This window comes from Heterocephalus glaber, unplaced genomic scaffold (assembly GCF_053883595.1).
Source record: "Heterocephalus glaber isolate CG9 unplaced genomic scaffold, H.glaber_assembly_v1.0 deba00000738, whole genome shotgun sequence".
Taxonomy (NCBI): domain Eukaryota; kingdom Metazoa; phylum Chordata; class Mammalia; order Rodentia; family Bathyergidae; genus Heterocephalus; species Heterocephalus glaber.
In genome coordinates, this window is record NW_028258161.1 from 3,186,726 (window position 1) to 3,213,721 (window position 26,996).

Consider the following 26,996-nt stretch of genomic DNA (forward strand, 5'->3'; position numbering starts at 1 on the left):
CTGTCACTCCCCAGTGAACTCCAGCCCAGAAAGCAGGGAGGTGAGGGAAGAGACCAGAAAAGACCTGCGACACTGCTCAGCTAAGAGGCATTCCTATATGCCGCTGTGCCGCAGGCTGCAAGCCTGAAGGTAACCTGCCTGACCCAGCGAAGGGACCCCCTAGAAAGGAAGGCTGCAGTGTGGAGAACCGATCCCCCAGAGCCTCCCGCTGCTCACCCCCCAACTTCATGAGGTCAAGTGTGAATGACCCCTACTCACGTTGTACACGCCTTCCTGGGGGTTCTTCCTCCTCGGCTAGGAGAGACAGCAGGGAGCAGTTAGAGGGGCTGGGTCCAGGCCCCAGGAGGTCATCATCCCCCCTCCTGGCAGGGTTTCCCCAGCCTTGCCCAGCCAAGAGGACAGATGCTGTGGAATCCCATTTGCAGCCGAGTGGAGCCGGTCCTACTGAGAAGTGCTGAGGCCACGCTCCCCTCCCCGGCCTCCCAGGTGGAGGAGGGGACAGAGCCAGGGCAGGACAGTGGAGAGGTGGTCTGTGTGTCTCCTGCTTCCCTTGACCCCCACTGGGACTGGGGATTAAACCCAGGGCCTTTGCACTGACCTTCATCCCCAGCCCTTGTAAATTTTTGTTTATTTTGAGACAGTCTTGCTAAGTTGCCCAGGCTGGGCTCAAAGTTTCCATCCTCCAGAGGCCTGTACTCTGGCTCGTTTAACTGCTCCCCTCGACACAGGGTGTAGAGATGATGAAGTCTGAGGTCAGAGCTACCTTGAGCCCAACCCTGGCCCTGGGATGGGTGGGATGCCCAGCCCCAGAGTTCCTGCCCAGGGTCTCAAGCCCCTGCCTTGTGGGCCCCTGCATCAAGTCTGTCCTCCTGGGACAGATGGTGTCACCCTCATGTCTCAGAACAGACAAGGAGCCGTCTTGGGAGGTAGATGGGGACTGGACTAACATGAGGCCAGGACGACATACACGGCAGGAGGTCCCTTCCTGTGCAGGACGGAGCCCAGGAGGAGGGCGGAGAGGGGTGGCCGTGGCAAGTCCTCTAGCTCCAGGCCCCCCCTGGGGTCCTGCTGCCGAGAACCAGTTGTTTACCTGCTTCCCGCCCATCTCGGGGTCCCGGGCCCGCCGCTTATCCAAAACGTCATATTCCTCTCTTCGTCCTAGATTGAGCTCCTACAAGTGGAAGGCATCAGACATGGGAGAGAGGCACATCAGGAGCACGGGGCCAGCAGGGCGTTCGGGTTTCCTCCTGGTGGCAGCTTGTGGGAATGGGGGCAGGGAGGTGGCAGCACCTGGTCCACCGGGATAGACACCATCACTGGGCTCAGAGACCCTCCCAGAGAGCAGATGGTGCCATGACACGGGTCTGGGTCCTCCGAGGTGCCCAGTAGGTTTCCTACTATATGCTCAGCAATCTAGTGGCTAAGTGATGACTCCCATGAGAAAATAAAGAAACTGAGGCTCAGAGAGGGTAATGAGGGCCTGAAGTCCTCTGCCTGGAAGTGTGACTATGTCCCTCCCTGCAGTGAAGATTCTAAAACATTCCATCCAGCCATGCCAGTGTGTGCTCCTCCCTGTGGGCACTGTTAGCATCCCCAGCTAGAAAATGGGCTAGACAACTGATCGCCTAGAGGTGGCCGTGGCTGGAACTGGCACAGGGTGGGTGTCAGGGCTGCAGACTTACATTGTAGAGCTGGTTCTGGCCCTGCTGGTGGACCGGCACCTCCGCGCCCCTGCCGAACTGCAACATAGGAAAGTGTGCGTGACTGTTCCATGCAGGGCTGCAGAGACGCAGGACGCTCAGCGAGTCTGTTCCACCCCCTCGTGGCTGTGCAGGGCTAGACAGCCCGGCAGCCCCTTTTCCCTTTCTTTTTCCAGTACTGGGGGTTGAATCCATAGCCTTGGCAATGAGCTACATCTCCAGCCCTTTTTGTATTCTGAGACAGGGTTTCGCTAAATCACTAAGTTGCCTAGGCTGAGATCAAACTTGCCATTCTCCTGCCTCAGCCTCCCAGAGCACTGAGATTACAGGTATGCCCCCTTTTCTGAGTTCAACTGGCCTTTCTGCTCCTACCTTGACCTGGGCATCCAGCATGCTAACCCCCAGGAAGGGCTGAAATTTACTCTTCCCTGGCAAGTGGCCTTGCCCAGTTTGGAGAGACGGGGCTGGCACTCAGGACTGAACTTGGGGTACTGTCCAGGGCCCACCCCAGGGGCTCTCCAGACACTCAGGAGCATGGGGGCTGTTACAGGGTCCCAGCAGCGGAACTGGGGTGCCTGGTGCTACAGCCCCACTCTGTCCCAGTGCCGGCTGCCCCAGCCAGAAGGAACTAAGAACATTGGCAACAACCTTAGAGATCAGCCACGGCTGCATCTCCAAGTTTAAAAAGAGAAAATGACACTATTTTTCAAATGGAATCCCATGGCAGAGACCAAACTCCAAAAGGGAAATGGTCTAGTGTGCGCTGCTGGGATGACATCCCTTCTACCTTCTTTCCACTCCTGGCCCCGAAGACACCTCATGAGAACCAGCGCCCTGGCCAGCCCTCCCCTGACAGTGGGGAAACTGAGGTGTCAGGAGAAAGGATCACGTGGCCTTGCCTAGCAGCTAGCTGGACAGAGGGATGAGGGGAGAGGCTACGGGGTCCCCACCTCCTTGCCCTTAGTTGCCTGAGCAGGAGCTGCTGGCTGGCCAACAACAGCCCCTGCCATGGGACACTGATGTTCATGCATGAGCTCAGCTCCTCACCAAGGCACCCCTCCCCAGTTCTCCCTCCCATCTGGGCAGACACCCCCACTTCCTCAGCCCCCTGGGCCGCACACATGGCCTTGCCCGAGACACCAAGCCCTGGGTATCACCCAAGCCCAAGACCGCAAAGCCAGGAGCTCTCCGCACATCCATCAAGCAGGGAAGCCCGTGCCTGCCCGCAGCGCTCACATTGCCCACCTTTGCTCTGAGGAACAGGGCGGTGATGATGACACCATAGATGAAGAGGATTCCATCCAGCAGGTAGCAGAGTTTGGGGTCCAGCAGGCCGAAGCTCTGTGCCTCTGTCCCAAGAGATGAAGCTGGTCAGCCAGGCCCAGGGTGAAAGAACACATCCTCACCACCCCAGAGCCTGCGGCAAGGACACCAGACCCATCCGCATGCCTCACCTGTCCCAACCTGACCAGCTGCTGCCAGAGCCCAGCACGTCCTCGTGGATGTGGCATCTGGCGGGTTCATGGAGCTGGGGACAGGGTGGGCAGCACTGGGAGGGACCTGAAGGGCTTCTGTCTTGGGGGTCTAGGAGCCCAGCTGCGAATGACTCCTCCCACCTCCGGATGGATGACTGTGCACTGCGCCACCGGAGACAGCAGGACCCTGCCAGCTGCTGTCCTCTCACTGCCCAGCACTTCCCATCTAGGCAGGGTGACCACTGCCCCATCTGGGCCTGGCATCTCTGCCCCCAGTCCTAGCTCCCCACCCAGAGCCCTCGCCATTCCCAGACTGTCTGCCCCTAGCCTTAGCAATGCTGTTCCTCTTCTGGTTCTCTCCCCCAGCCCTGCCATGGGGCCAGGCTTCCAGCTCAGCGGGCCTTCTGCTCACCTCTCCCATTCCAAAGTTACCCTAATCCTGACCCTGACCACTGCCATGGTGATGTTTGTCACACACATTTAGTTGGCACTGGCTCTTGGGTACAAAGGGCAGGGGAGGAGGGACAGTAAACGTGCTGGCTAAGTGAAACTTGGCGCTTTTATTTGAAAGGTCGCCCCAGTGTGAGGAGAGGCAGATTTGGGTCTGGACCAAAGTGCCTGGTCACTGTGCAGCTCACCTGGGACAGCAGGACATATGGGCATCTCGATTCCTCCCCTGGGAGCCCTGGAGGCGGAGGTCCTGGCTCTGGCTATGCTTTGTCCCCCAGGTGGGATGGCCCTCAGGTGGCCCCCAAGGGGCAGACGAGTGAGGAGGGTAGCATGAGGCTGTCACACCCTTCCTAGCTGTGTGACTTGGGGCGAGATACTAACCCTCTGTCTAACCGTCCTCTTCTGTTAAGCAGGGTGAGAACTAGCAATGCTTCGGTGTGCACCCTGGGCCAGTATTTACCGCTTTAAACACAGCATCCGGCAGATCCCCTGACAGCACCCACAGAGACAGGCTGGGGAGCCCCAGACCATGCCTGGGCACAGTGACTCTCTCCCTGCCCCAGCCCAGTGGGGTCTCCATCCCACAGTCCCTGCTTGGAAACCACGGCTGACCCAGCCGCCCGCAGCAAGATCCAAACCCCTCATCCAGCCATGGGAGGGCTTCACCTTACCAGCCCAGGCCCCAAAGGCCACAGCTTTCCACCACCCTGTCCCTCTCTCCTGTCTCGTGCACTGCCTTCTTCCTTGGCCTATCCCTTGCCTGCACAGCTGTTCCTCCAGGCTCCTGTCCCAGGCTGCCACTGCCTGCTCCACGAAGTACTGAGGAATTCGAATCAGGACCCACTACCCACAAAGCACTCTGCAAACTCCACCCCTGGGGACCCAGCTCTCCCTCCATCGAGGCTGTGAGCCTTTCCTACCCACAGCTGCACACCTGCTCCACAGCAACGTGAGCCCCAGCCCCAGCTTACTGCCCCAAAGTGACCCACGGTAAGGGCGGGGCCTGTGAGAGACAGCCGGGCGCCCAGCAAAGGCCAAAGAGCTGAGCTGGGGCGACTGTTTTCCTTTAGGGCTGGATGTCAGCAGCAATTTATGGTTGGTTTAGATTCATAAAAAGGGCTGGGAGAAAATTGCTCAGCTTCCCATTGCATAAAATGAGAACAGCAAAATGACTGGACAGTAAATTCAGGACAATAAGCAGTAATCTTTCTTTGTGTTGTGCAGTCAGCACAGTAGGGGGCAGGAGAATTGGGCACCTGGAGATAAGGAATAGGCACATATCTTCTTCCCTTCTTTTTAAACAGCACCATGATTTTATGACCAGTGACAAATGGGCCGTGTGCAGCTTGGCTGGGGGGCGGATATGAACCCCAACACTTCCCTTGGTGGGGACCTTCCATCTCAGCCTGGCCGCTGTGCTGGGAGAGATGGGTCCCAGGAATGCTGTGACTGCAGGGACGTTCCAGGTAAGGACCTGGGACCTAACTGAATGACATAATTGATTCAATAGCTCTGGCTCAGGGCTGCGGAAATGGAGCGTGGATTGGGTGTAGTAGGTTCAAGTACTCCCCTGCCTCTAAGAGCTCTGTGGTCTTAGGAAGTCAGCTCACCACTCTGGGCCTTGCACCCTCCCTCCTTCCCTCCCTCCCTCCCTTCCTCCTCTCCTTCCTCCTTCCTCCTTCCTCTCTCTCTCTCTCTCTCTCTCTCTCTCTCTCTCTCTCTCTTTCTCTTTCTGGTACTGTGGTACTGGGGGTTGAACCTAGGGCCTTCACACCTTGCTATACCCTCAGCTCTTTTTATTTTTTTTATCTTGAGACACAGTCTTGCTAAATTACCCAGGCTGGGCTTGAATGTGGGATCCTCCTGCTTCAGCCTCCCAGAGTGCCGGGATTACAGTCGTGTGCCACCACACTTGGCTGGGCCTCAGACCCTTTCTTCATCTGAGAAATGCAGGGTACTCATATCTACCTAAAGGGCTATGGTGAGGACAAACCGAGATTGTGCATTGGCTGGTGATTTGTAAATGACAGGCTTCCATTCCCTCTGCCAAGCCAACGCTGTCTAATACTCAGGAGGGTCTTCAGAGTCCCTGCCCCGGGGGCTTATGGCTCAGGTGACCAGGCCACACACCGGGCCAGGCTTCCCTCGAATGCCAGGCAGCTTTCCAGGCTCCCACATCATTGGCCCCCTCCCGGCCCCAGCTTCTTCCCTTTCCGGCCCCATGTAGAGCCGGTCCACCTCCTTCCGCCAGCCAGCGAGCACCTGTCCTCCATCACACATCACAGTCCATTGGCAGCCACCTCCCGGGGGACTCACGCACCTTATGTGGCAGCTCTGCACCACTGTACTGGAGATCGGCCTCATGCACCTATCCCATCCCCCGACGCACAGCACCAGGGAGAACCCCAGAATGGCCCAAGGGCTCTAGGGCCCAGACACTGAAGCCTGGCTACACTCTAGAACCAGCCGCAGACCCTCCCCAGTGGCTCTAAGTGGCCAGGGCGGGCCTGGCTGGGGAGACTCCAGTGCTTGCCCAGGGTTGGGGTTCAGAGCTGTAGCATTTAGCAGGCCAACTAAAATGGGCCGGTCCACAGGAGAGGCCAACGAAGCCTCCACTGAGAGACAGCGGGGACCTCACTGGGGGTGAGGCAGAGGTCTCGGTCCTTGTGCCCTGCAATCCCTGTACACTCCTGACCTGTGTGTTGCTGAAGAAAGCCTTGCTTTCTCCACCTGTGAAATGGACATAACATTACCTGCCATTAGTTAGTGGTGAGGGTTAAACACGAGGGCTCTTACGGGCTGAAGGACAAGGCATTGCTGCATGGGGTCAGCTGCTGTTGCCAGCTCTGCTTTTCATGTAAGCAGGTGCATAATAAGCTGGAGCTTCTGCTGGGTAGCAGGACCCCTGGAAGAGCCCATGGGAGGTGCTTGGAGGAAGCCCCTGGGGCTGGTGACAGGTCAGAGCATCCATTCAGAGGCGTCCTCAGTTTGATTAGCGTGAGCCCAGCTACCTCTCAACAGCCCTTTGTCATCAGCGTAAAAGCCCCAGGTTCGAGAAGCTACACAGCACTGGAAGACTGGGCTCCATCTCAGCAGGAGGTGCTCCTCATCTTACCTCCTACCAGGTGTAAAAACGTGACTCACGGTGACTTGTCCTGCTTCCGCTGTCTGTGGTCCCAAAGAGGCCAGTTCCCGAGTCCAGCACTGCCTGTCAGGCAACTGAAGGGGCTGCTCCTGTGTTTGCTCCCTGGTTCACGGCTCTGCCAGAGCATTCGCTGTGTGTTGGCCCTGGGGCCACACCAGGGAGCACACTACGTCGGCTCCGGTCCCCTGTGGCTGATCGGCCGCCCAAGAAGCCAGCAACCAAGCCAGCGATGCCAAAGCAGTGGGCACCTGGCCAAACAGGAGGGGTGGGGCTGCCTGGGCCTCCCAGCAGGGCCAGGCAGGCATCCTGGGGAGGTCCCTGTGGCCAGACAAAGCGTAAGCATCTCTGGCTGCTCAAATACCAGCGTCTGCAGGAAACACCAAGAGGGTTTCCACGGTGCCCTGAACTTAGTCTTCTCCCTTAGAAATGCAGTGTTGGGGTGGGATACAGAATCAGATTTGTTGGCATGGTGGTGTTTGTCTGTGTCCTAGACAGACTAAGCCGCTGAAACAGGCTGAGTTGGCCCAGTCCTGCCATAGCCCAGAGCTAGAAACACACCTTGGTACAATCTACTCCAGCCGGCCTCCTCCTCCGGCAAATCCCAATCAGGGGCATCCTCAGCTAGTAAGGCAAGCTTCTGGGTTTGTTTGTTTTTTCAGTACCTGGGATCGAACTCAGGACCTTGTGCTTGCAAGGCAGACTCAGTGCCACTGAGCTAAATCCTGGCGGAAGCTTCTGTTTGAACACCAACCTGTACCATTAAAATTACTCCCTGTGCCCAATGGACTTTGATTCTTACAAGAGTCCAGAAGGGTAAGGGGCTGTTACTGGGCCCAATTCACAGGTTGATAAACCAAGACTGGTGGAATAAAGCGAAGTCCTCAGGGACACCCGCAGGTAAGGCCAAAGCTAGGTGGGGTTACGGGGTTTCCTGGCTCTGTGTGCTTTCTCGGCCCTGAGCCTCGGTGCCCCTCACCCATGGGTGCAGACCTCAGCATTCTCGCCTACCCCTACACACACAGCCCAGGCTTTTGCAGGGATTTCTCTGACTGGCACCTTGGCCTCCGCTTGAACATCTCTGGTGACAGGGAGCTCACCACCCACCAATTACTGGTGGAGAGCTCTAAAAAAATCACTTTTGTCCTAGTTCTGCTTTCAGAAACACAAATTACCTGCCATTTCTATGGGAAGCCTTTCAAATCCCACCCACCACGTCCAGCCCATCTCCACTTTAAGGAAAAGGAAGAGCATCAACATTGCAGGTAAGTATACGTCCTGTGAAGGTGGCCAGCCTGAGTTCAAGGCTAGGGTCTGCTGTTGTGTCACCGAGGGGCAATCACGGCTACCTCCCAGCTGCATGGCCCTTCAGGGGCAGGGACTTAGAGCCTGCCGAGTGCTCAGTACCTCAAGGTGATGTCATCAATATTAATCACAACAGCCCACTACTCAGGCAGGAGCAGCCACCTTGCCAGCCCCCTGACCTCCTCCCTTTGCACCCCAACTTTCGGCCTGGAGTCCTGCTGCTGCCCCACCCATCTCAGACTCAGCTGGTGGAGACATTGCAGGCAAGAGTTTAGAAAACAGGAAGTCATGTGGTCTCAGGAAGACAGCTTCAGTAGCTATGGAGAATCTGTGCTGGGTAGGGTGATGGGTGTGATGCCAACCACTGGCCACAGCACCAGGGTCACCCCGACCTCCCTTCCACAGAGCAACTTCTGCTGCAGCACGCAAGAGAAAGTTTAGATGCACAGCGCGACCATGACATGCACTAGTTAAAGATTTATTCTGTTCTTATGCAAGCTCCACAGTGATTCTTACTATACACCTGGAGAAACTGAGGCTCAGAGAATCCATAGCAGGCTGGAGATCTAGAGCTAGGGTTGAATCAGGTGTGTCTGGATCATAGTCCAGGTTCTTAACCACTACTTGGTATGATGCTCGGAGGACTTGGGAGTACTCGGAGGAGATGAGAAGGATTTGGACACCACAAAGCATGTTGCTGCTTGCTGCTTGCTGCAATTTGCTACAACAAGCAGCAACACTTTGCTCAGTGTTATTCCAAATATTCATGTTTTATTGTTGAGTGGATCATCTGGTCACAACTACCTACAATTACATATCCTCAAAGTCAAAGATTCCAAGGAAGGAGGCAAGAAATTGATTTCCTAAGGTTTGCGGGATTGAGTGAATATTTCTCTTTATGTTGATGAAAGTTTGTGCAATTAAAAGTTATTAATTTAAATTTTTTGTGATCATTTTTCTCCTGATTTTCAAATAAACCATCTCATTATAAAAGTCCAGAAAGGTAGAGGAAAAATGAAAATCGCTCATAATTTCATATTCAGACACAGCCACCATTAATGATGTCAGGTTACCTTCCAAAGTGTTTGCTACTTAAAAGTTATCATTCTATAAAAAACATTTCACCCTGAAATAACTTGTCTTTAGTTATTTCATGTTATTTTATATATTCATATTTCAGTTTACTTCATGGTTTTATTGAAGTTTTTTTTTGGTTTGAGGGCAGTACTGGGGATTGAACCCACTGGTGCTCTCCCAATGAACCACATCCCAGAGCGTTTTAATTTTTTATATTTTGAAACAAGGTCTTGTAGGTTGCCCAGGTTGGCCTTGAACTTGCAATCTTCCTGCCTCAGCCTTCCAAAATGCTGGGATTACAGGCACGGCCACAGGATTACTGGCACGGCCACACCAAGCTCCCTCTGACCTCCTGATGGCTGCTTGGGAGTGTGGCTGTGAACTCCAGGGACCGACACTGTGACAGACATGGTCACACCAAACACCTGCTCCACACTTTCAATTTAGCAAACCCCTTCATTTGTTTGACTTCATTTGATCGTAGCAGCACTTGAGTCAGGTAAGCGGGCCAGATCTTATTTGCCCTTCTTTGCAGATAAAGAGACTGGAGGTCAGGGAGGGAAAATGGCTCCACGGTGGTCCCACAGCATTGGTGTGGTGGCCCCCAGATGAGAAGCCAGGTTTCTGCAGGCTTTTATTCCTTCTCACAGCACACAGCCCTCAAATTATGCCCCCAAATGTTAGCACAGTTTAAAGAAATCCACTCCAGATGAAGCCGCCTTGTGTCAAAATTCCAGGCAGCATTTTGCCATTTCTCTGAAAATTTCATTTGTTCTGCAGATAAATTCTCACAGTATGCAGAAATACATGCACAAAAATGTTTATCTGCACAAGCAAGAAGAAAAAACCCAGAAAATAACATAAGTGCCTACTGAGAAACTGATACAGTTTGCTGTATTTATATAACAGTTAACACACATGCACGCACACGCACACTGTATATGTGCTACCATGGAAGATCTCCATGACAATTAAAAATAAAACTGCAAGCTAGAAAATGCTGTAAAAAGTATTTTGTAGGGTACACTTGTATATTTATAAATACTACAGAAAAATGTATCTAGATGGAGCTTTTGATTGGAATGATGAAATGGATAGTACTGAATTACACCTAAAATGGTGAAAATGGTAAACCGTTGTGTTTGTCTTTACTGGGGACTGAACCCAGGGCTTTCACACTGAGCTACATCTACAAGAAATAGGGTGTTGTTGCATCACTACATTGCCCAAGGCTGGGCTCCAACTTGCTATCCTCCTGCCTCAGCTTCCCTGAGCGCTGGGATTACAGGCGCGCACCACCGGATTATAAAGGGAAGTCAGCTCCCTCCTGGGTCCGGGCCTCCAGTGGTCCAACACCGGGTGATCAAAGCCCACGCGGGGCGTGCTCCGTGCTCAGGGCCAAAGCGCGCGGCTCGGAGTGGAGAGCCACGTCCCCGAAGGACTCCGTGGGTCCCCGCGTTTCGGGGCCCCCGCCCGCCCGAAGTTTCCTGTCGCGGGCTGCCAACCGGCGGGTTATCGCCGCGATCTCCTTGCGCAGCGCACACGCGCAGCGCCCGCCCCCGCTTGCGGTTGCGTCCCGCGAGCCCGCGCCCCCGGCCCCCTGGTCCCCGCGCCCATCCCGCGCGAGCCCTGGCCGGCGTGGCCGGGCTACTGTTCCGCAGACCCCAGGGAAAGGGTCGCCCGAGCCTGGTCTGGGGAGGGACTGACCACGAGCAGCGCAGGCCGCCCGCGCACACCCTGCCCCCCTCATACCCTCTGCTCCCGGGACCCCGAGACGACGCCGCCTGCCTCGGCCTCCCGCCCCCGGCACCCCGCCCCTCCGTCAGAGCTTGCAGGAGGAAGCCGAGGGGTCTCCGCTCTCGCTCGAGGGACTCCAGTGTCGTCAGACCCGCTGCTGCTGCTGCTGAGAATGCACCGCTGCTTTCAGTTCCCAGCGCTGAGCAGCGGGTTTCGGGCCAGGGTTTCCTGGGCTCACACCCGGGAGTGGAGAGCCCTCAAGTGTTTTCGGTTTTCTTTTCTTTTCTTTTTTTTTCTTTCTGCCCTGGGGATCGAACCTAGGGCCTCTGTCATGCTAAGCAAGAGCTCTACCTGAGTCATAACTCAGGGCTGAGACTGCCCTGACCCCCCCACCCCCCACCCCGGGTATTTATGAAAACTACAGTTGAGGAGCACTTTGCGAATTTTAGAAAGACAGGAAAAAGCAGTTGAGCTCCTTCCAGGGTGAAGGAGGGCAGGGTCTTACTCCTCTTGGCTTCTAGCAGAGCCCAAGGCCTTAGCGCAGTTTCTAAGTCTGTCCTGAGAATCCTCCCACCCGCAGGCAGGTGGGCCCAGGGGTTTGCCTGTGACCGCGGCCCCTACCCCTACATTCCAGAACCACCGCCTCTGGGCGGAGGGGCCTGCAAGAGTCCGTGCTGTATCCAGCCCCACCGGGCCTTGCAGCCACCTGCGCCTGGGAACTAGGGCTGCTCCCACCACCCTTTCCACGGGCGAGCCGAGCCTCCCACTGAGCCCCTCTGCCCCGAGCACCTGGTGGATCCCGGCAGGAGGAAAAGCACCGCTGAGACTGCGTTCCTAGGAGGGCGGCCACAGACCAGCCCAACAGGGACAGAACCACACACTCAATTTTTTTTTTTAATCAGAGAGACGCCAGAATGAGCCGTGACCGTGACGCTGTGGGGCCATCTTGTGTTCATTTCCCAGACTTCGTCAGTGTGGACATGTGCCGTGCCTAACACTGCTGCCTGGAGATAGCCCTGTGTGCAACACACTACTAGGCTGGGCGGTTAGCATGTGGGTGGCCCAGTGGTAGATGCAATCCCCAGCACCAAGGAAAAGAAAACTATGTTAATATACACACGAAGTGTGGTCTAACAATTTCACTGTGAATATTTGCATTCTTAGTATATTACAGTAAGAGGCATGTTGCCATGAATCCTTGACAAAATACCCTTTCCATCATTCCAAACACACTTATCCCATCGTTCTTGCTGCTTTCCGAAGCAGTTCTGGAAGTCCTCTATCGTGAGTGTCTTTAGTTGTGGTGTCTTAGCTGCCTCACTGTCCTGCATCGATTCAAAATGTTCACTTTCCATCGTCGTTTTGACTCTGGGGAAGAGCCAGGAGTCGCACGGTGTCGGATCCAGTGAATTAGGTGGACAAGGACATACAGGGATGTTTTTACAACTCTGCCTTTCCATTGGACGGCACTTGACAGCAGTATTCACCATATTTTTGACCGTACCTCGTAAGGACTTCCACAACTGCTTCAGAAAGTGGCAAGAATGATGGGATCAGTGTGTTGAAGTGCGGGGGAGTAGTTTGAAGGAGATTCATGCCAAGGCTTCTTTTATTGTAATATAGTTTTAAACTTAGACGTCCCGCATGTAATTTGATCACATTGTGTGTGTGTGTGTGCGCGTGTGCACATGCACGCGCTTGTGAGCACTACCCTAAGGAGGACAGTCCAAGAATTTACTGCCCTCTGAGCAGCTCTGCTCTGAGGTCCAGCTTGGAGGCCACTGGACCTGCCCACTGGTATCTTGGAGGACTCTGAAAGTGGGGTGAGCCGCCGCCTGCCTGGTTAGGAGCTTCGAGTGCTGGATGCTCAGGCTGCATCTGTCCAGCCACAGCTCCTCAGGGCTCAGTGGGTGGCCCAGGGCCTTGCGGACAGGAGCGGGGCTGAGCAGTCCACACCAGCTCCAGTCCCCCTTGCCAGGTCAGTGGTCAGTGAGAACTGTCCAATTCCCCTGCAGACCAGAATGACAGCAAAGGAGCCAAGAAAAGAGATGTGCAGCTGGAACTGTGCCCCAGGCATGGGTCTGGTGGAGGCGTGGCTGGCAGGAGAGCAGGAAGCCCGAGCCTGGGAGTGAGCAGGGAGCAGTGTGCACCTGCTGCCAGAGCCATCCCGATGGTGCCCTGCCCTTCCCCATTAATCTCATGCCAGCCTCAGTTTCCCCCTCCCAGGGAGCTGCCGCCTACCCCAACATCAGTGACACTCATTGGTTTTAAGCGTGAAGAACCCTTGATTCTTTCCTACTCAGCTGGATTCCGGATTAGTTCGGGGCAAATCTCGTTCTTTTGTTTCTGCTGCTGTAGAAGGCCGGGAGTTAGGCCTCTCCTGGACTGAGTAATTCCACAACTGCATGGATGACTGACAGACTGATTAGTCAATTCATGATCAGTGCCTGTGGAAATGAATTTTGCCCCTTGTATTTCAAAGGATCTATGAATGGAAAAAGACTCCAAAGAGAGTGTTTCGTTTTGTTTTTTGGGACCCTATGCCTAAAAGCTACCACTCAAAGAATGTGACCTTAGGAGTTATCTTAACTTGGCTTGTTTACCTCCAAAATGAGGCTGTTAAGAGAGTACTTTCCAGGGCTCCTTCCAGCTAGGCAGGGTCAGAGATCCAGTGCTCAAATCAGGAGAAAAGCTAGTTAGGATCTCATAATGAGCAGCTGCCAGTGTCAGATCCCTGTGGCCCCCATGTGGCTGGACTCCATGTGGGCTTGAGTGCTACCGCTCCCGGACCTTGGAAGGAGGAAGCTGCAGGCCTCTTCCTGGGGTTTTCTTCTCTTGCCTGCACTGGACTCAGGCCGAGGCTGTCCTGGGGCAGGACTGTCCCTGCACAGCTTCCTTTGGATGCCTGAGCAGAGAACAGGCCTGAGTTCCCCTGAAAGGGCTGCCAGCCTTATGGGAAGACTGCCACCTGCTTCTGGGAAGACTGTTCCACTCAGGTTCCCATTAAAACGTTCACCTTGACAAACTTACACTTTGCTCAAAACTCAGTTCAAAGATTACCTCCTCTGGCAAAGTCCTGTGCTACTTTCGGGCAGATCCAGTTTCCCTTTAGTGGAAACCTGTTTCTATACTACAGGGAAACCTAAAAGTCAGAGTCATGGGGTAAATGTATATTAAACAGGATGTTAGTTTAGCCAAATGCAGTAGTGCACACCTGTAGTCTTGGGAGGCTGAGGCAGGAGAGTCATGTGAGACCAAGAATTCAAGCCCAGCCTGGGCAATACAGCGAGACCCCAGCTCAAAACAAAAAACAAAATCAAAATTTGAATATCAGGGCCGGGGATGTAGCTCAATGGTTCCACCAACTGCCTCGCAAGCAGAAGGACCCAAGTTTGATCTCCAGTATCAAAAAAAAAAAAAAAAAATCTGGATATCAGGTACAGTTTCAAATGATATATTCCATATATTTTCCTTCAACTTTAAGATACCCTTTTAGGTGAAGCGCCTCTAAATGTAAAGAAATGGGTCCAATTTTCACTCTTTCAGAAAGATAAGAGAAATGTGCCGCCCCTTGTGGGTTTCTAGGCTTTTTGGACCCTGGGGTTTCTTATACTTTTTTCATATTAATACTGAGACTAGTTGCTTTGAATTTAGAGATATTTCCTGAAAAGGTTTCTGGAGGCTGAGGAAAAGTATTTTGGACATATTATTTGAAAACTGTAGCTACTGTTGTGCTTGGGGTGTGAGGACCCAAAGCCGCACGCATGCTATGTGGGCACTACTGCTAAACTACACATCCAGCTAACTTTTTAAAAAGTAAGTTTCTGACTTTTCGGACCTTTCATTGTTCTTGGCACATTTTTCACTAATTATCTGAAAACAGGCTTGACCCTGTGAAAGACTGGGAATTCCGCAAGTCTGGGACTTATTTTCTTGTTTGACTTTTCAATCCCTAGCTAGCCAGCACGCACTAGGCAGGCGATCCTAGGGCGCAACCAATGAATAGCTGATAAAGGCAGCTGAAGTTCACCGGTGTCCGGCCTCGGGGCCAAGCCCTGAGTAGGCCACTTCCATCTTTCTGCGTTTTCAACTTTCTGGTTCCTAGTCCCGCAAAACTTTTCAGGAAGGAAATAAGGTTACCAAGCCTGTCTGTCATTCCAGCACGCTGGGCGATGGAGGCAGGAGAATCCCAAGCTAGCACTGGCGAGTTAGTCAGACCCTGTGTCAAAAAAATTTAAAAAGGCTGGGGACGTGGGACACAGAGCCAGAAAGACAGGGACAGGGACAGAGAGAGACAGAGAATGAGAAAGAATGAGAATGAGAATGAATTAAGGGCACGTCTCAGATGCAGAAGAGAAACACAAGTGAACTCAGAAAACCCTTCCCCTTCCCAGGCCGGGTGTTCCCGAGCTCTGGAGTCCGGGTCGGGGCGCAGGCGCGCTGCTGGGACCTGGGGCTGGGCCGGGCTCTGCAGCCCGGGAGTAGGGTGGGGTCGGGTGGGAGGTGCCGCGGCGACCCAGCCCCCGCCGGCGAGTCTTTCCTGGAGGTGCGCTCGCTCGCTCGCTCGTCAGTTTGGCAACCCTCGGCCCGGCCCACGCCCGCGAGCCCCCGCCTGTGACGTGCTTCGCGTGGATCAAAGGCCCTGCCGAGCTCGCCGCGCCCGGGACGCGCGGGACGTGGGCGACCGCGGGCTGTGCGCCAGTCGCTGGGCCGCCACCTCGTCGCTGCCTCTGCCTCAGGCGTTGGTGCAGCGTGCGGCTTCCTTCCAGCCCAGCCTGGCCTGTGCGTCTCCCCGTCGCCTAATGTGGGCCGCCGGGGATCAGTGAGAGCCACCAGCAGCATCTGCAGCACCCTAGGGCAATTCCCATTGGATTCTTTTTGTTTTATTTTGTTTTTTGTTTTTGTGGAGTGAGGGTCTCGCTTTGTAGTTCAGACTGGCTTTGAACTCACTATGCAGCCCAGGCTGACCTCGAACTCTTGGTGATCCTCCTGCCTCAGTCTCCCTGAGTGTTGGGATTGCAGGCGTGTGCCAGGACACCCAGCTGATTCCCATTTGATTCTAAATCTAGATATATTTGTGCAGACAGCTACAGGGTAAACACGTCTACGGAAGAGAGACTGGGGAAAATACAGCAAAACATGGCCAGTGGTATCGCCCCTCTTTCTGAAACTAGGGTTAATTGAAATTTTCTTTATGCTTTTCCTTACTTTCCAAATTCTATGATATAGAAGACCATTGAATTTTGAAATAAGGCAAAATAATTAAAGTACATTTTTATACTCTGTATTAGTATAATAATCCCCAACCCTACCTGATTCTCAGCTGCACTTTAGGATGTCTAAATTCTCTTCTCTCTCTCTCCCCCCTACCCCTTTCTCAGAAGGGGTGGCTGATGTCTGGGACACTCGTGTTGAAGTTTGGTCCTGATCAGTTCACAGAGCAAGAGGTATAGGAGAAAAGCTGAACAGTGACAGTGGTAGGGGTCACACTGGAGCTCAGTCCTCTCCCGCTGGCGATGTTCTCTCTCCCTTCTCTCCCCTCACCCTATCTGTCACTTTGCAGACCAAGGACCAATTTGGAATTTGAGGTTGCTCTGGGATCGCTGCCTGGGGTCCCTGGAGCCCCACCCCAAGATGCAGCTGTGACCCCAGGAGGGGCTCTGTGTGTCAGGCCTGAAGCGGGCACCTATGCTGTGCCGTCCTCTAGGGCTGTACCCCAGCCGAGTGTCTGCGTATGCTTGTGTAGGAGCCCGTCTGTGCAAACTTTGGCCTCACACAGGCCAGCCCAGCAGTGACAGAGTCCCACAGGGCACGCCTGGCCTCTCAGAAGTGAGTGTCTAACAGAAAAGGGGGCCTGCAGCGTGGGGTGGGCCATGTCCCTGCTGGGAGAGGTGTGTAGGGCCCCAGACACCCCCAAACCAAGAAGCACCTGGGCCGCATCCCCAGCTGGAGTCTCCTCAAGGTTAGAAGCCGGGAATGAGGTCTGCATCTGAGCGCCCGGCCCCTCTGGTTTCTCTTTCCCTTATCTCCTTGCATTTCCCTCCCTATCCTCTTCTATAAGCCATATTTTCCCTCCATCGTCTTCCCTCCATCACCATCTCCTCCTCTTCTGTTTCACCTTTAACGGGTCACTGCCAGAGGAAGCATCATGGTCGGTCCCCTCGGACAGCCTCGGGTGACCTGCTGCCTGGCCACCCCGGCCCTAAGGATTTGGGGGCTGCTGCTTTTGTCTGATCCAGCTCCCTGGAGGACAGGCAGGCAGCAGGCCACCCTGGCAGCCCTTCCTCCATCCCTGTGCTGCTTTCCCAGGGAACTCGAGCCGCTCTTGGCTAGGTCAATCACACTATCTGCAGCACTGCTGGAATCATACCAGGAACTGCACTCAGGTCTGCAGCGTGGCCTGTGACCTGTGACCTGTGACCTGGGGCCCGCAGAATGGCAGGCCTTTCTTCAGCCCCACACAGCCCAGGTGCAAGCAGCGAGCACAGAATCCCACAATTTCACTGCCTGCCCTTTATTTTAAACACGCCAGGATGTGCCCAATTAGCAGTGTTCATTCCCACCTCCCATTGAACTTCAAATACCCAAAGCCCTTCATAAGGGGAAGCGGAGACCTGAAAAAGTCATCATTTCTCTTTTGAAAGGAAAAGGGGAAAGACAGGGTAACACATATATACTTATTCACAAAAAATAAAAGACAGCTTCATGGAGTTAGTCCACTGGGATATTTAGAATCTAGGTTTGCAACTTGCATCTCCTTTCTCTTAGTTCCCAATTTAATGGGAACTTGAACTGAATTCTGCTAACTTATTAGTTGAACGCCAAATTCCAAGGGTCATTATTTTGTGGGACATAATGAAACTTTCAATGACTCAAAAGACTAGCTCTCACCAAAATTATTGATTAAAATTGGATTCAAACCTACATAGGTTATTGCTCTAAAACTATTAAATTAAGATGAATCTTGGGCTGGGGATTTAGCTCAGTGGTTTCGCTGCCTGCTGCACAAGTGCAAGGACCTGAGTTCGATCCCCAGTACCAAAAAAAAAAAAAGATGAATCTTAACCCATTGCCTAAATTGAAGCTAGTGAGTCATTTGCCTAACAAGTTTGCCTTTTCTGGCCAGGTATGGTGGTGTGTGTCTGTAGTCCTTGTTTCTCGGGGGGCAGGTGTGGCTCCCAGGGGGTTCCAAGCCAGCCTGATCCAGGTTCAAAAAAGATTTGCCCCTTTTTCTGTGGGTACCGTGTCCTACAAATTTATAGGGGAATGTTGAGAAATGACAAGAAAAAGTGAGGGGTTTTTTCATGTTTTGTTTCCTGAGTAAGAAGTACACAGACCTTGGATGGCTTTCTCATTACTGGAGACAACAAAATAAGACACATGCCTGTAAAGCTGCCTCAATAAGAAGGCCCTGTGGCGAAACATACCATTAGGTTATGCTTTGTCTTTCTGCAGAATGTGCCAATTGTGACCAGTAGCAATTGTCTTTTCAGTGGCAATAGTAACATCGTTTCTAAGTTCCCTTCCTTTGAGGAGCCTAATTTATAAGTGGAAATAAAAGTTCATCATTTCCTACAAGCAGTTGTCACTCTCCTTGAACTAAAAATCACCTGGGCGGGGCCTGCAGTGGAGCCCGGCAGGGGGCCACAGGTTTTCTGCATCCCCAACTTGGCCCTGTGGAAGGCAGATTTATTTCCCCAGCTTGTGCTCCTGGCAGGCTTTTTACAGGCACTTGGCTCCACATTCAGAGGCTGCCTCTGCTGTGCGGTTGCGGTGGGTTCCTAAAGCCCTGGTTCCCCCCAGGGAGAATGAATTCAGTTCTGCTTTTCTTTCCTTCTTTCTTTCTCTGTGTATGTGGATGATACTACCGAGTGAACCCAGGGCTTTCGCACTGAGCAACATCTCCAGCCCCTTTTTAAAAATTTTTCAATTTAAGACGGGGTCTTGCTAAGTTGCTAAATTGCCCAGGCTGGGCTCTAACTTGGGATCCTCCTGCCTCAGCCTCCCGGATTGCTGGATTGCAGGTGTGCACCACTACACCCAGCTCAATCTCACTTTCGAACAGCTCTGGGGCTGCCTTTTCCCCAGACTCACTCAGAGTCCCCTTAGGAAACTCCTGGCTCCAAGCTGCTCTCAGGCTCAGGGCCTGCTTGCTGCCTCTTGCTTTGGGCAGGGGCAGGTTCCTAAGTACCTGGAGCTCCCAAGCGATTTTTCTCATTCTGAGCCCCCACTCCTTTTCTGAACAGAAAGAGGATGAGCAGCGTGAGTGGAGAAGCGAACAGAAAGAGAACTTCCCTGTTGTTCTAGCCCTGGAAAACCTGGGCACTGAGGATGACAGCACTAACCCCAAACTTCAGCCATGTGTCTTAAAGGCAGAATGTCTAGTAAAAGCACAAAAAACAAAGGAGAAGCATAACAGTGCTGTTACTGACGAGACTCCAAGGTTGCCATGTTCATCTGCAATGGGTACTCTGGGGCTTGAGAGAGCTACATAGTATTATTGCATCTCTCTTCTCCACCTTTTACTTCCTCTTGGGCTTCATTGTCTTACTTTTCTCTCTCATCCCCGATGTCCCTGTCCACATATCTCCTTCCTCTCTGCCTCACCTTCTCTGTCCCTTTCAAAGTCCAGGCCAGACGCACAATCACGGGTTTGCAAGCCTCACATAGCATTCTTGGAGGAGGACCCCTGCCACCCCCATGCCAGCCTCCCCGGGGTGGGGGACAGCCCCCCCCCGCACCCCTGAGATCTGCAAGACTGAAAGCTTCTCCGAGATCCCCTCACTGCCTCTCCTTGTCACCTGCCATGTTGCACCAGCTCCTTGCAGCTCTGTGACCGGGAAGTGAAAGAATTGGTTTCTCTGAAATATTCGGAAGAATTCATTTATTTCACATCAGCAGGAATTATTTATCTAGCCCAGCCTGCCAAAAAATTCTGAGCTCCTAGTCATTTGGAGGTCATTGATGGCTAGCCGTGCCCTCCCCATATTTCTCTGGCTGCAGTTAAAGCAGTTCTCTGAGCAGCCAGCTGGGTGATATTAACTCACTATCTTTCTCCTCTGCTAATTTGAGTGTTCAGATGATACATGGCCAAGCACACACGCACACTCCTGACGGCAGTTGCCAGGGAATATTGCTTTTTTGGACTTTGACACCAGCTCCAACTTGGAGAGGAATTTAAGTGATATTTACTGCACAGCAATTTCTTGTTGGAGCTCTGTTCTTCTGGTTCAGCCTGCTGACAACACAATAGATTTATTCTGGCATCAACTAGCTGTGGAGATTGTGTCCCAGACTTAAGTTCATCAGGAGCTGCAGCTTCGGGGTTTGCTGATCGACATAGATGTCATGGTTGGAACCAATCATGGCTCTTAGGAGACCCCAAATCAAACAATAACTGATGGAAGATCCCCCCTCTTACACAATTTTCTATTTGCCAGCATTAACTCTGACCTCTTTTAGAACAACAGCAAACACAAAAATCAATCCATCGTTAGACTGACCCAAGGTGCTACATGGTTTTGTATATTAAATTTAAGTTCATCTTTATATCCTCTCACATTAGATTTTTAAAATATTATTAATAATGTTTTAATATTATTTAATATTTTATTTAATATCAGAGTTTGGAGCTAATAGCGGGGAGGAAATAAATAACCTGCAGAATATTCCCCTGCTCTGGTTTTTCGTCTTCAATCCCTTACTGTTAAAAGTCATGCAAATGTTGAGAATGCAATTTAGTTCAGTTTCATTTAGGAAGGAAGCCACTTGCATGTGTGGATAGGTACACACGTGTGGGTGTGTACACGTTTACATATGGACCTGTGTGTTTCTAACAGGCTACGCAGCAGTTTGCGAGGGGCCCACTGAGAAGACCGCTGAGTGATGACCAGGTGATCGTGCCCGACCAGCAAGAGCCCTTTGCTGAGCTAGTTAATGACAGAGGCGTCCGTGGGCCTGACTCTTGATCCACAAGAGCTTTATCCTTATCAGTTCCAGACCCAAACCCACAAGCAACCAAGGACTGATTACAAATGCTCATTGCAGTGCACTCTCACTCTTCACAATTTATGTGGGCTCTGAGCTTGTTAACAAAGATTTGCCATTTGCCCCGGGCTAATTCCAAGGTTAACATCTGCTGTTCTGCAGCCCTTCATGCACACACAGTGGGAAAACCTAGGCTGGCTGGGGAACTGTGCCTCGCTGTGTTCCCCTTCCTTTACTGTTGGACAACCCCATCTCCCATCTGGAATGTTCAAAGGACGTGAATTCCACAAAGGAATTTTCTGTCCGGCAGATAATTCTATTGTGGGTTATTACCACCATCCAGCTGCACTTCTCAGAGAAATAGGGAACACACTGAATGCTTACGATCCTCCCTCCCCGGGAGAGCACGGAGCAGGTCAGCGCTGTACCTAATTGTCACAGGAGCTCAGGTTGCAGAGCTCAGACCTAGGCGGGTCATGACAGGCAGCTTCTCCTTGGACAGGCCTGGGCTCTGCTTTCTTCTCAGATTTACTTGTATACCCCATCACCCTCTGCCCAGCCCCCAGCCCACCCACTGAGCCCCAGCAGAGCCACCCAATTCCCGGTGACCTAGGGCCGCTGTCTGGCAGGTTTAATACCAGCACAGTGCCTTGGTGGGCTCTTCCCCACTGAGGACACTTCTCGTTCCAGGCATTTGCTAACAAATTGAAGCACGGGAACCATATTACATGCCACAATTCTCCAGCCCCCTTAGTCAATTCATAATTGACTTTTAAATCATTTAGGTGCAAAAACAAATAATAATAGCTCCTCAGCTCAGTAGCTAATAAATTCTAGCTCATGAAAACTGAGGGAGAAAGCTCAGACCATAAAAATTAAATATTTATGTGGCTACTAACACCCACACTGACATATAAATGCACATGCACACACATTTTAGGCATCACTATTCATTTTTAATTCCTTATGTGATATCCAATAAGGCAAGATTTCCAACAGGGAAAAAAATGAAAGGAAGATTTATTGCCTCCGAATTAATACAAGAAAACATCTCTGTAATGGCTATCCTTGCTCCTCCCCGAGTCACGGAGAAAAAAGATAAAGAAACACTGAATTGACATAAAGAACTTAGCACTCCCTCCATTGAAGGATGCTCTATAAATACAAAGCATAATTATAATTTATTATTGAACAGAGTCCATTTTGTTCATCCGAGCCATTTTTCAAACCTCTCTGACTTGGGGCCTCTGATGGGAGCGCCGACACGGATCCAGAGCCGGAACACCTCTTCCCGACAGGAGCGGCCATCAATCAAAGGCCGCCTCAGCCCCAGCCCGGCAGGTCTGCATCTGTCCAGACTTCCCTCAGCTAAGCCCGGTGGCTTACACTGGGAGCCCGGATCTCGCGGAGCCCTCCCATTTCTCTTCCCACTTCCCTCTCCAGCCCTGCCGGCTGCTACAGCCTAACCAACAACTCTCCACGTTTAGAGTTCCCTTCCTAGTTCTCTTAGAGGCCCTCTGCCCAGCTCAGCCCTCCAGAAAGAAGGGAAAGGGAAGAGGAAGAATGCAAGGGCTCCCTTTGTCTTTCCAGGCAGAGAAGGAGGCCACATCCCCAAACGTACAGAACAGGCACACTGCAACCCCAGACAGAGCGCCTACAACTGAAAAGGTATAACCTGGTTTTGAAATGAACCTTGTAAAACACTTGGCCGGCTGTGGTGGCACACTTATAATCCCACCACTTGGGAGGCTGAGGCAGGAAGATTGCCATGAGGTCAAGGCCAGCCTGGTCTACATAGTGAGTTCAAGGTCAGCCTGCACTACATAGTGAGACCCTGTCTCTAAAATAAAATTAAAAAGCAAAGTAAAATAAAATTTAAAAGTTTTGCAGGCTAGATTCATACTTGTATAATTTGTAGGACTGCATCCATTCGAATAGTCCCGATATGCCAGGCCCAAGCCAAGGGTCTACAGGGCGAATGAGCTGGATTGGAGGATGGAGACTCATCTGAGTTCCAGTTGTAAGGGCCCATTAAACATTTAATCAAGACAATCAGTACAGAGACCAGTACCACATCCCTTCCCAGGGCACTCCAGTGCCGTCACCGCCCACTAAGTTGGTCACAAGCATTGACATTTTTGTTATCTGAGTTTGTTTTTTAACCTGACATTTTTTTTGGTCCCATCATGAGTTTCTTTTTAAGAACAGTATGCGTGCACCTGTGTGCACACCGCCCCCAAGGACTGGGCCTGAAAGGAGAGCAAAAGACAAAGAAAGCGCTTGGGCAAATGCTCCGAGGTTTCAGAACAATGTTCCTCCACTGCGTTATGCCCTCAGCCTCCTTCTAACTATTTCTTAATAATAAATTAAGACATGTGGAAATACTTAGCCAAAAGGAAAAAAAATAATGCTTTAGACTCTTTAAACTTGGGGCCAAATTTATTTCCAGAAAGATAGTGCCAACTTATACTCAGCAGTTTTTGAGAGAATCTAATTTATTACATTCTCATAGTACTGGGTATTATCATTAAACCAATAAACAACAAAATAATGCAGCCTACCTGGTAAGCAAAACACAGAAGCTAATTTTAAATTTTGCATTTGTTAAACTTTTTTTTCATGCTTTTTCTTCATGTCTATTTCTCATTTTATAAATTGGTGATGGGTTTTGTTTTTGCTTTTGCTGTGCCTTCTCACAGGGTGATTTCTAAGAACAAGCTACATACTGGGGTTGATCATCGTTTTCCAATCATAAGTACTGTGAATATCTTTCCATTTTGCCATCTACCTTTCATTTGGTGTCTTTGCTACCAATAAATTATAACTTAAGTAGTAAATTGTTTGCTTTTACTCATATGGTTAGAAAAATCCTCATTTTCAGATCAAATATATATTTACTGATAGTTTCTTGTGGTTAGTATTTTCACTGATGCCCTGAAGAAACACAATAAAAAATTAGGAACTGTTTCAGGTAGCAGCCCAGGTAGGCAGAATTGTATTCATTGCAAAATGTGTTTGTATGCACACACACACACACCAGCAAAATTCATCTCACCTAGGTAAATGCAGTAAAATTAAGAAAACAAAATTGTGGATTTTTGAAGGAGAAGGTAACAACAAAGCCAAGACTGCTGTTTTATAGCCCATTTAAGGAGAGTATGATAATGCTCCCATTAGAACTTTGTTGCCTTTAAAATCAGGTCTTCCTGCAACTGTGTATTTATGGCAGTTTTCTTTAAAGAAGGAAAGCCACAACGGGTGGAGGCAGCTGACAGAGATGATTTAAGTGTACATACAGCCATGCATTGCTTAACAGTGATGATAGTTCTGAGAAATGCATTTTTAAGTCTATTCATCGTTGTACAAACATCGTAGAGAGTACTTACATGACATCACTGGGCAGGACAATCTTCCCAGATCACTGCTGTCTACGAGGGCTGTTTTTGGAGATGTTGTACGTAGTGCCAGACCATATGGGTTCCTTTTCTTTTCTTTTTTCTTTTTGAGTTGGGGATTGACCCTAGGCTCTCATGCATGCTAAGCGTGCTTTCTACCGTTCAACTACATCTCCAGCCCAGTATATTCTTGAGCGAGGCTGCTGTTGTGTATGATCACACCTCCCGCACACACTGTATCTATTTGGCATCCAGGACCAGTGAACAATTGCTGGTGCTCTGGCTCTGGTTCTGGGGCTCCTGCTGGCCGGCCACTTGCCCTGCCTGCCTTCACAGCACAAGGGCCCCATGGCTCAGCCTGGGGGGTGCCGGGCGAATACTCCTTGGCATTGCTTCGGGTGGAAGTCTCCCAGCTATACACACACAGACATCTCTCCTATGGTCTTACAGATCTCTTGCGAGGGCTTTTCTAACTCAGATTCTTATCGGGGCCCTGGGTGGTTCTGTCCCGAGATGGCCAGCTGCCCCAGTACCTCCATCCCTTCCTCCTCCTGCCTGCCACATCCTCCGCTCTGGAGAAAGCAGCTGCAGCCTGAACACTGTTTTGAGGAAAAGTTCAGTTCTTGCTGCCTATCTGCAGACCCCCTGTTCTCAGGGGACCATAGAAGAGACGTGAGGACTCATATCGCCTTCCCTACCCCAGGGATTCACAGAGCTTCTGCGTCCACCAACTCCTTTCATCGCCCACAACATTCTTGAGAAGGAGCCGGGCTTTTGATCCCCATTGCAAAGAAATAGGAAGAAACTGCCCAGACCTGGTTCACCTAGCAGGTGAATTCATGGTGCTGTGGGTCCCGCCCTGCTCAGCTGTGCCCCTTACACATCCAAGGGTCACCTGCTGCGCAAACAGATGCACGTGTCTAGTCTGCACACCTGAGCATTTCTGCATGGAGCTCTCCCAGACCTCCAGAGCTCCAAGGGGGGAGCTCCCTGCTGTGCACAGCAGCCCCTCACTCCATGGCTGTGTGGCTTCACTTGTCACTGGCCTCTGTGTCACACAGACCCCACAGATTGTGCGGCTGTGCTCTGGAAATTAACCAGCACACTGTTCCGTTTGGTAGCACCCTGAGTACCTGAAGGCCATTCATGGCCTATTCCGCCTTTGGTATTCTGTATCCCTCTTTAGTCTTACACTTGTCTCTGAGGGACTCTGCTGCTCTCTGCAACACCCACCCACCCTGGCAGATTAGACAAAGCAATGCAAACCAGAGGGACCCTACTGCCTCCTCCCTGAGTGTTTCTCTCAGATTTAGCCTGCAAGATAAATCTGCCTGATTATAGATAGATGGAGATAATGAATATTCTCACTGTCCTCCTTCTCCTGCCACTGGGTCTAAGGGTGGGGGTTGAGCTGGGGAGGGGGAACCTGTCTCAAACAAGTTACTGCCTGAGCCTTTAAAGTCAGATTTTAATCTCTTTTCCCCTCCACCCACCCACCAGTGCAGTCAACGCATCCTGAGACACCTGCTCGGTGGGGGTGGGGGTGCAGCGGTAGTTGGGGCAGAGGGTGGTGGAGGCTGGCTTGCTTGCTTGCTTGGTGTGTGGGGAGGAGAATTCTGCTCCTGGCCACAGAGTCTAACTGGAGATCAGAGAGATCTTTTTAGATAGCAGTGGCCAGGCAGGAATGATGAGAGTTATGCTGCAAAAGAAAAGACCCTTAGCAAAAGATAGCAGCCCTACCTCGAAGAATTGGCTGAGCCCAAGTTTGGGTAAGAAAAGCACAGCACAAATGAGACACCTCATCACACTGAGATCATGGACACTCTCAAAATCTACTGGGTTGTGCTAAAAAAGAAGTCGGGAGCCAACCTGAGGAGAATCCATGGCCAATAATGTACCAACTTCAGCATCATTAACAACAAAAACCCTGAAGTGTACTGAAACATTTAAACATGTCTGAGTCCATGCATTCATTGATCATGACCTTAAAACCTCACTGTTGGCAGATTCCAGGGAACCAAATCTTTGGTTAAATCTTTGTTTAAATTTTTACCAAAAAGATCCCTTTTTATTATAAAACTATGAAACATACACAGAAGTAGTAGACCAATATAATGAACCCCCAGACTCCTGTCACTCAACATCAACAACAATCAGCTCTTGGCTGCTCTGCTGTACCCACACTCGGACCCCTCTGCCCTGGATTACTATGAACCAGATCACAGCTTTGTGTCATTTATCTGTAAATCACAAATTATTATTAATAAAAGGAGGGAATCTAGCATTTATTCTGGGTATTTATCAGCGTCACCAAATCATCGATGGGGTGAAGTTTCTCTCTCTAGAAATATTCCAGTGAATAAGTGTGAAAAAAGAGATCACTCCTAATGAAATAGCGACTACAGACATGATCGTCGGTGGCTCTTGGCATAAGCAAAAGAAAGAATATGTGACATCATGAGCTTGTGAGAAAGTGCATGAACCACCACCTTCAAGTATTCTTGCTACAACCTCAGACTCAAATTCCAGCAAGACTCCAGGCCCAGCTGCCAAGTATAAAAAAATACAGGAGGCAGAGGAATGTGTTAGATGTGTTATCAGGGATGCAATCAGTGAAATCCAGACTGTGGGAAATTCTACTGGGACAAACAATTTAGCTTCCTCAACAAATAGAGTCCAAGGAAATAAAGGGAGAGGTAAGGGCCTGGGGGTGGGGAAAGGAAGCCAT

The 26,996-nt window shown here is 51.3% G+C and overlaps 1 protein-coding gene across 1 annotated transcript in view; it reads right to left on the minus strand.

Moving 5' to 3' along the window:
- Positions 1-26,996, minus strand: part of Cd247 (CD247 molecule) — a 70,752-nt gene that overhangs the window by 3,537 nt on the left and 40,219 nt on the right. The window contains exons 2-5 of the mRNA XM_021244745.2: positions 2,946-3,049; positions 1,683-1,739; positions 1,091-1,171; positions 259-294 (exon numbers count right to left, since the gene is read on the minus strand). Of these exons, the coding sequence (XP_021100404.1) occupies positions 259-294; positions 1,091-1,171; positions 1,683-1,739; positions 2,946-3,049 (278 nt within the window). The remainder of the gene's footprint in view (positions 1-258; positions 295-1,090; positions 1,172-1,682; positions 1,740-2,945; positions 3,050-26,996) is intronic.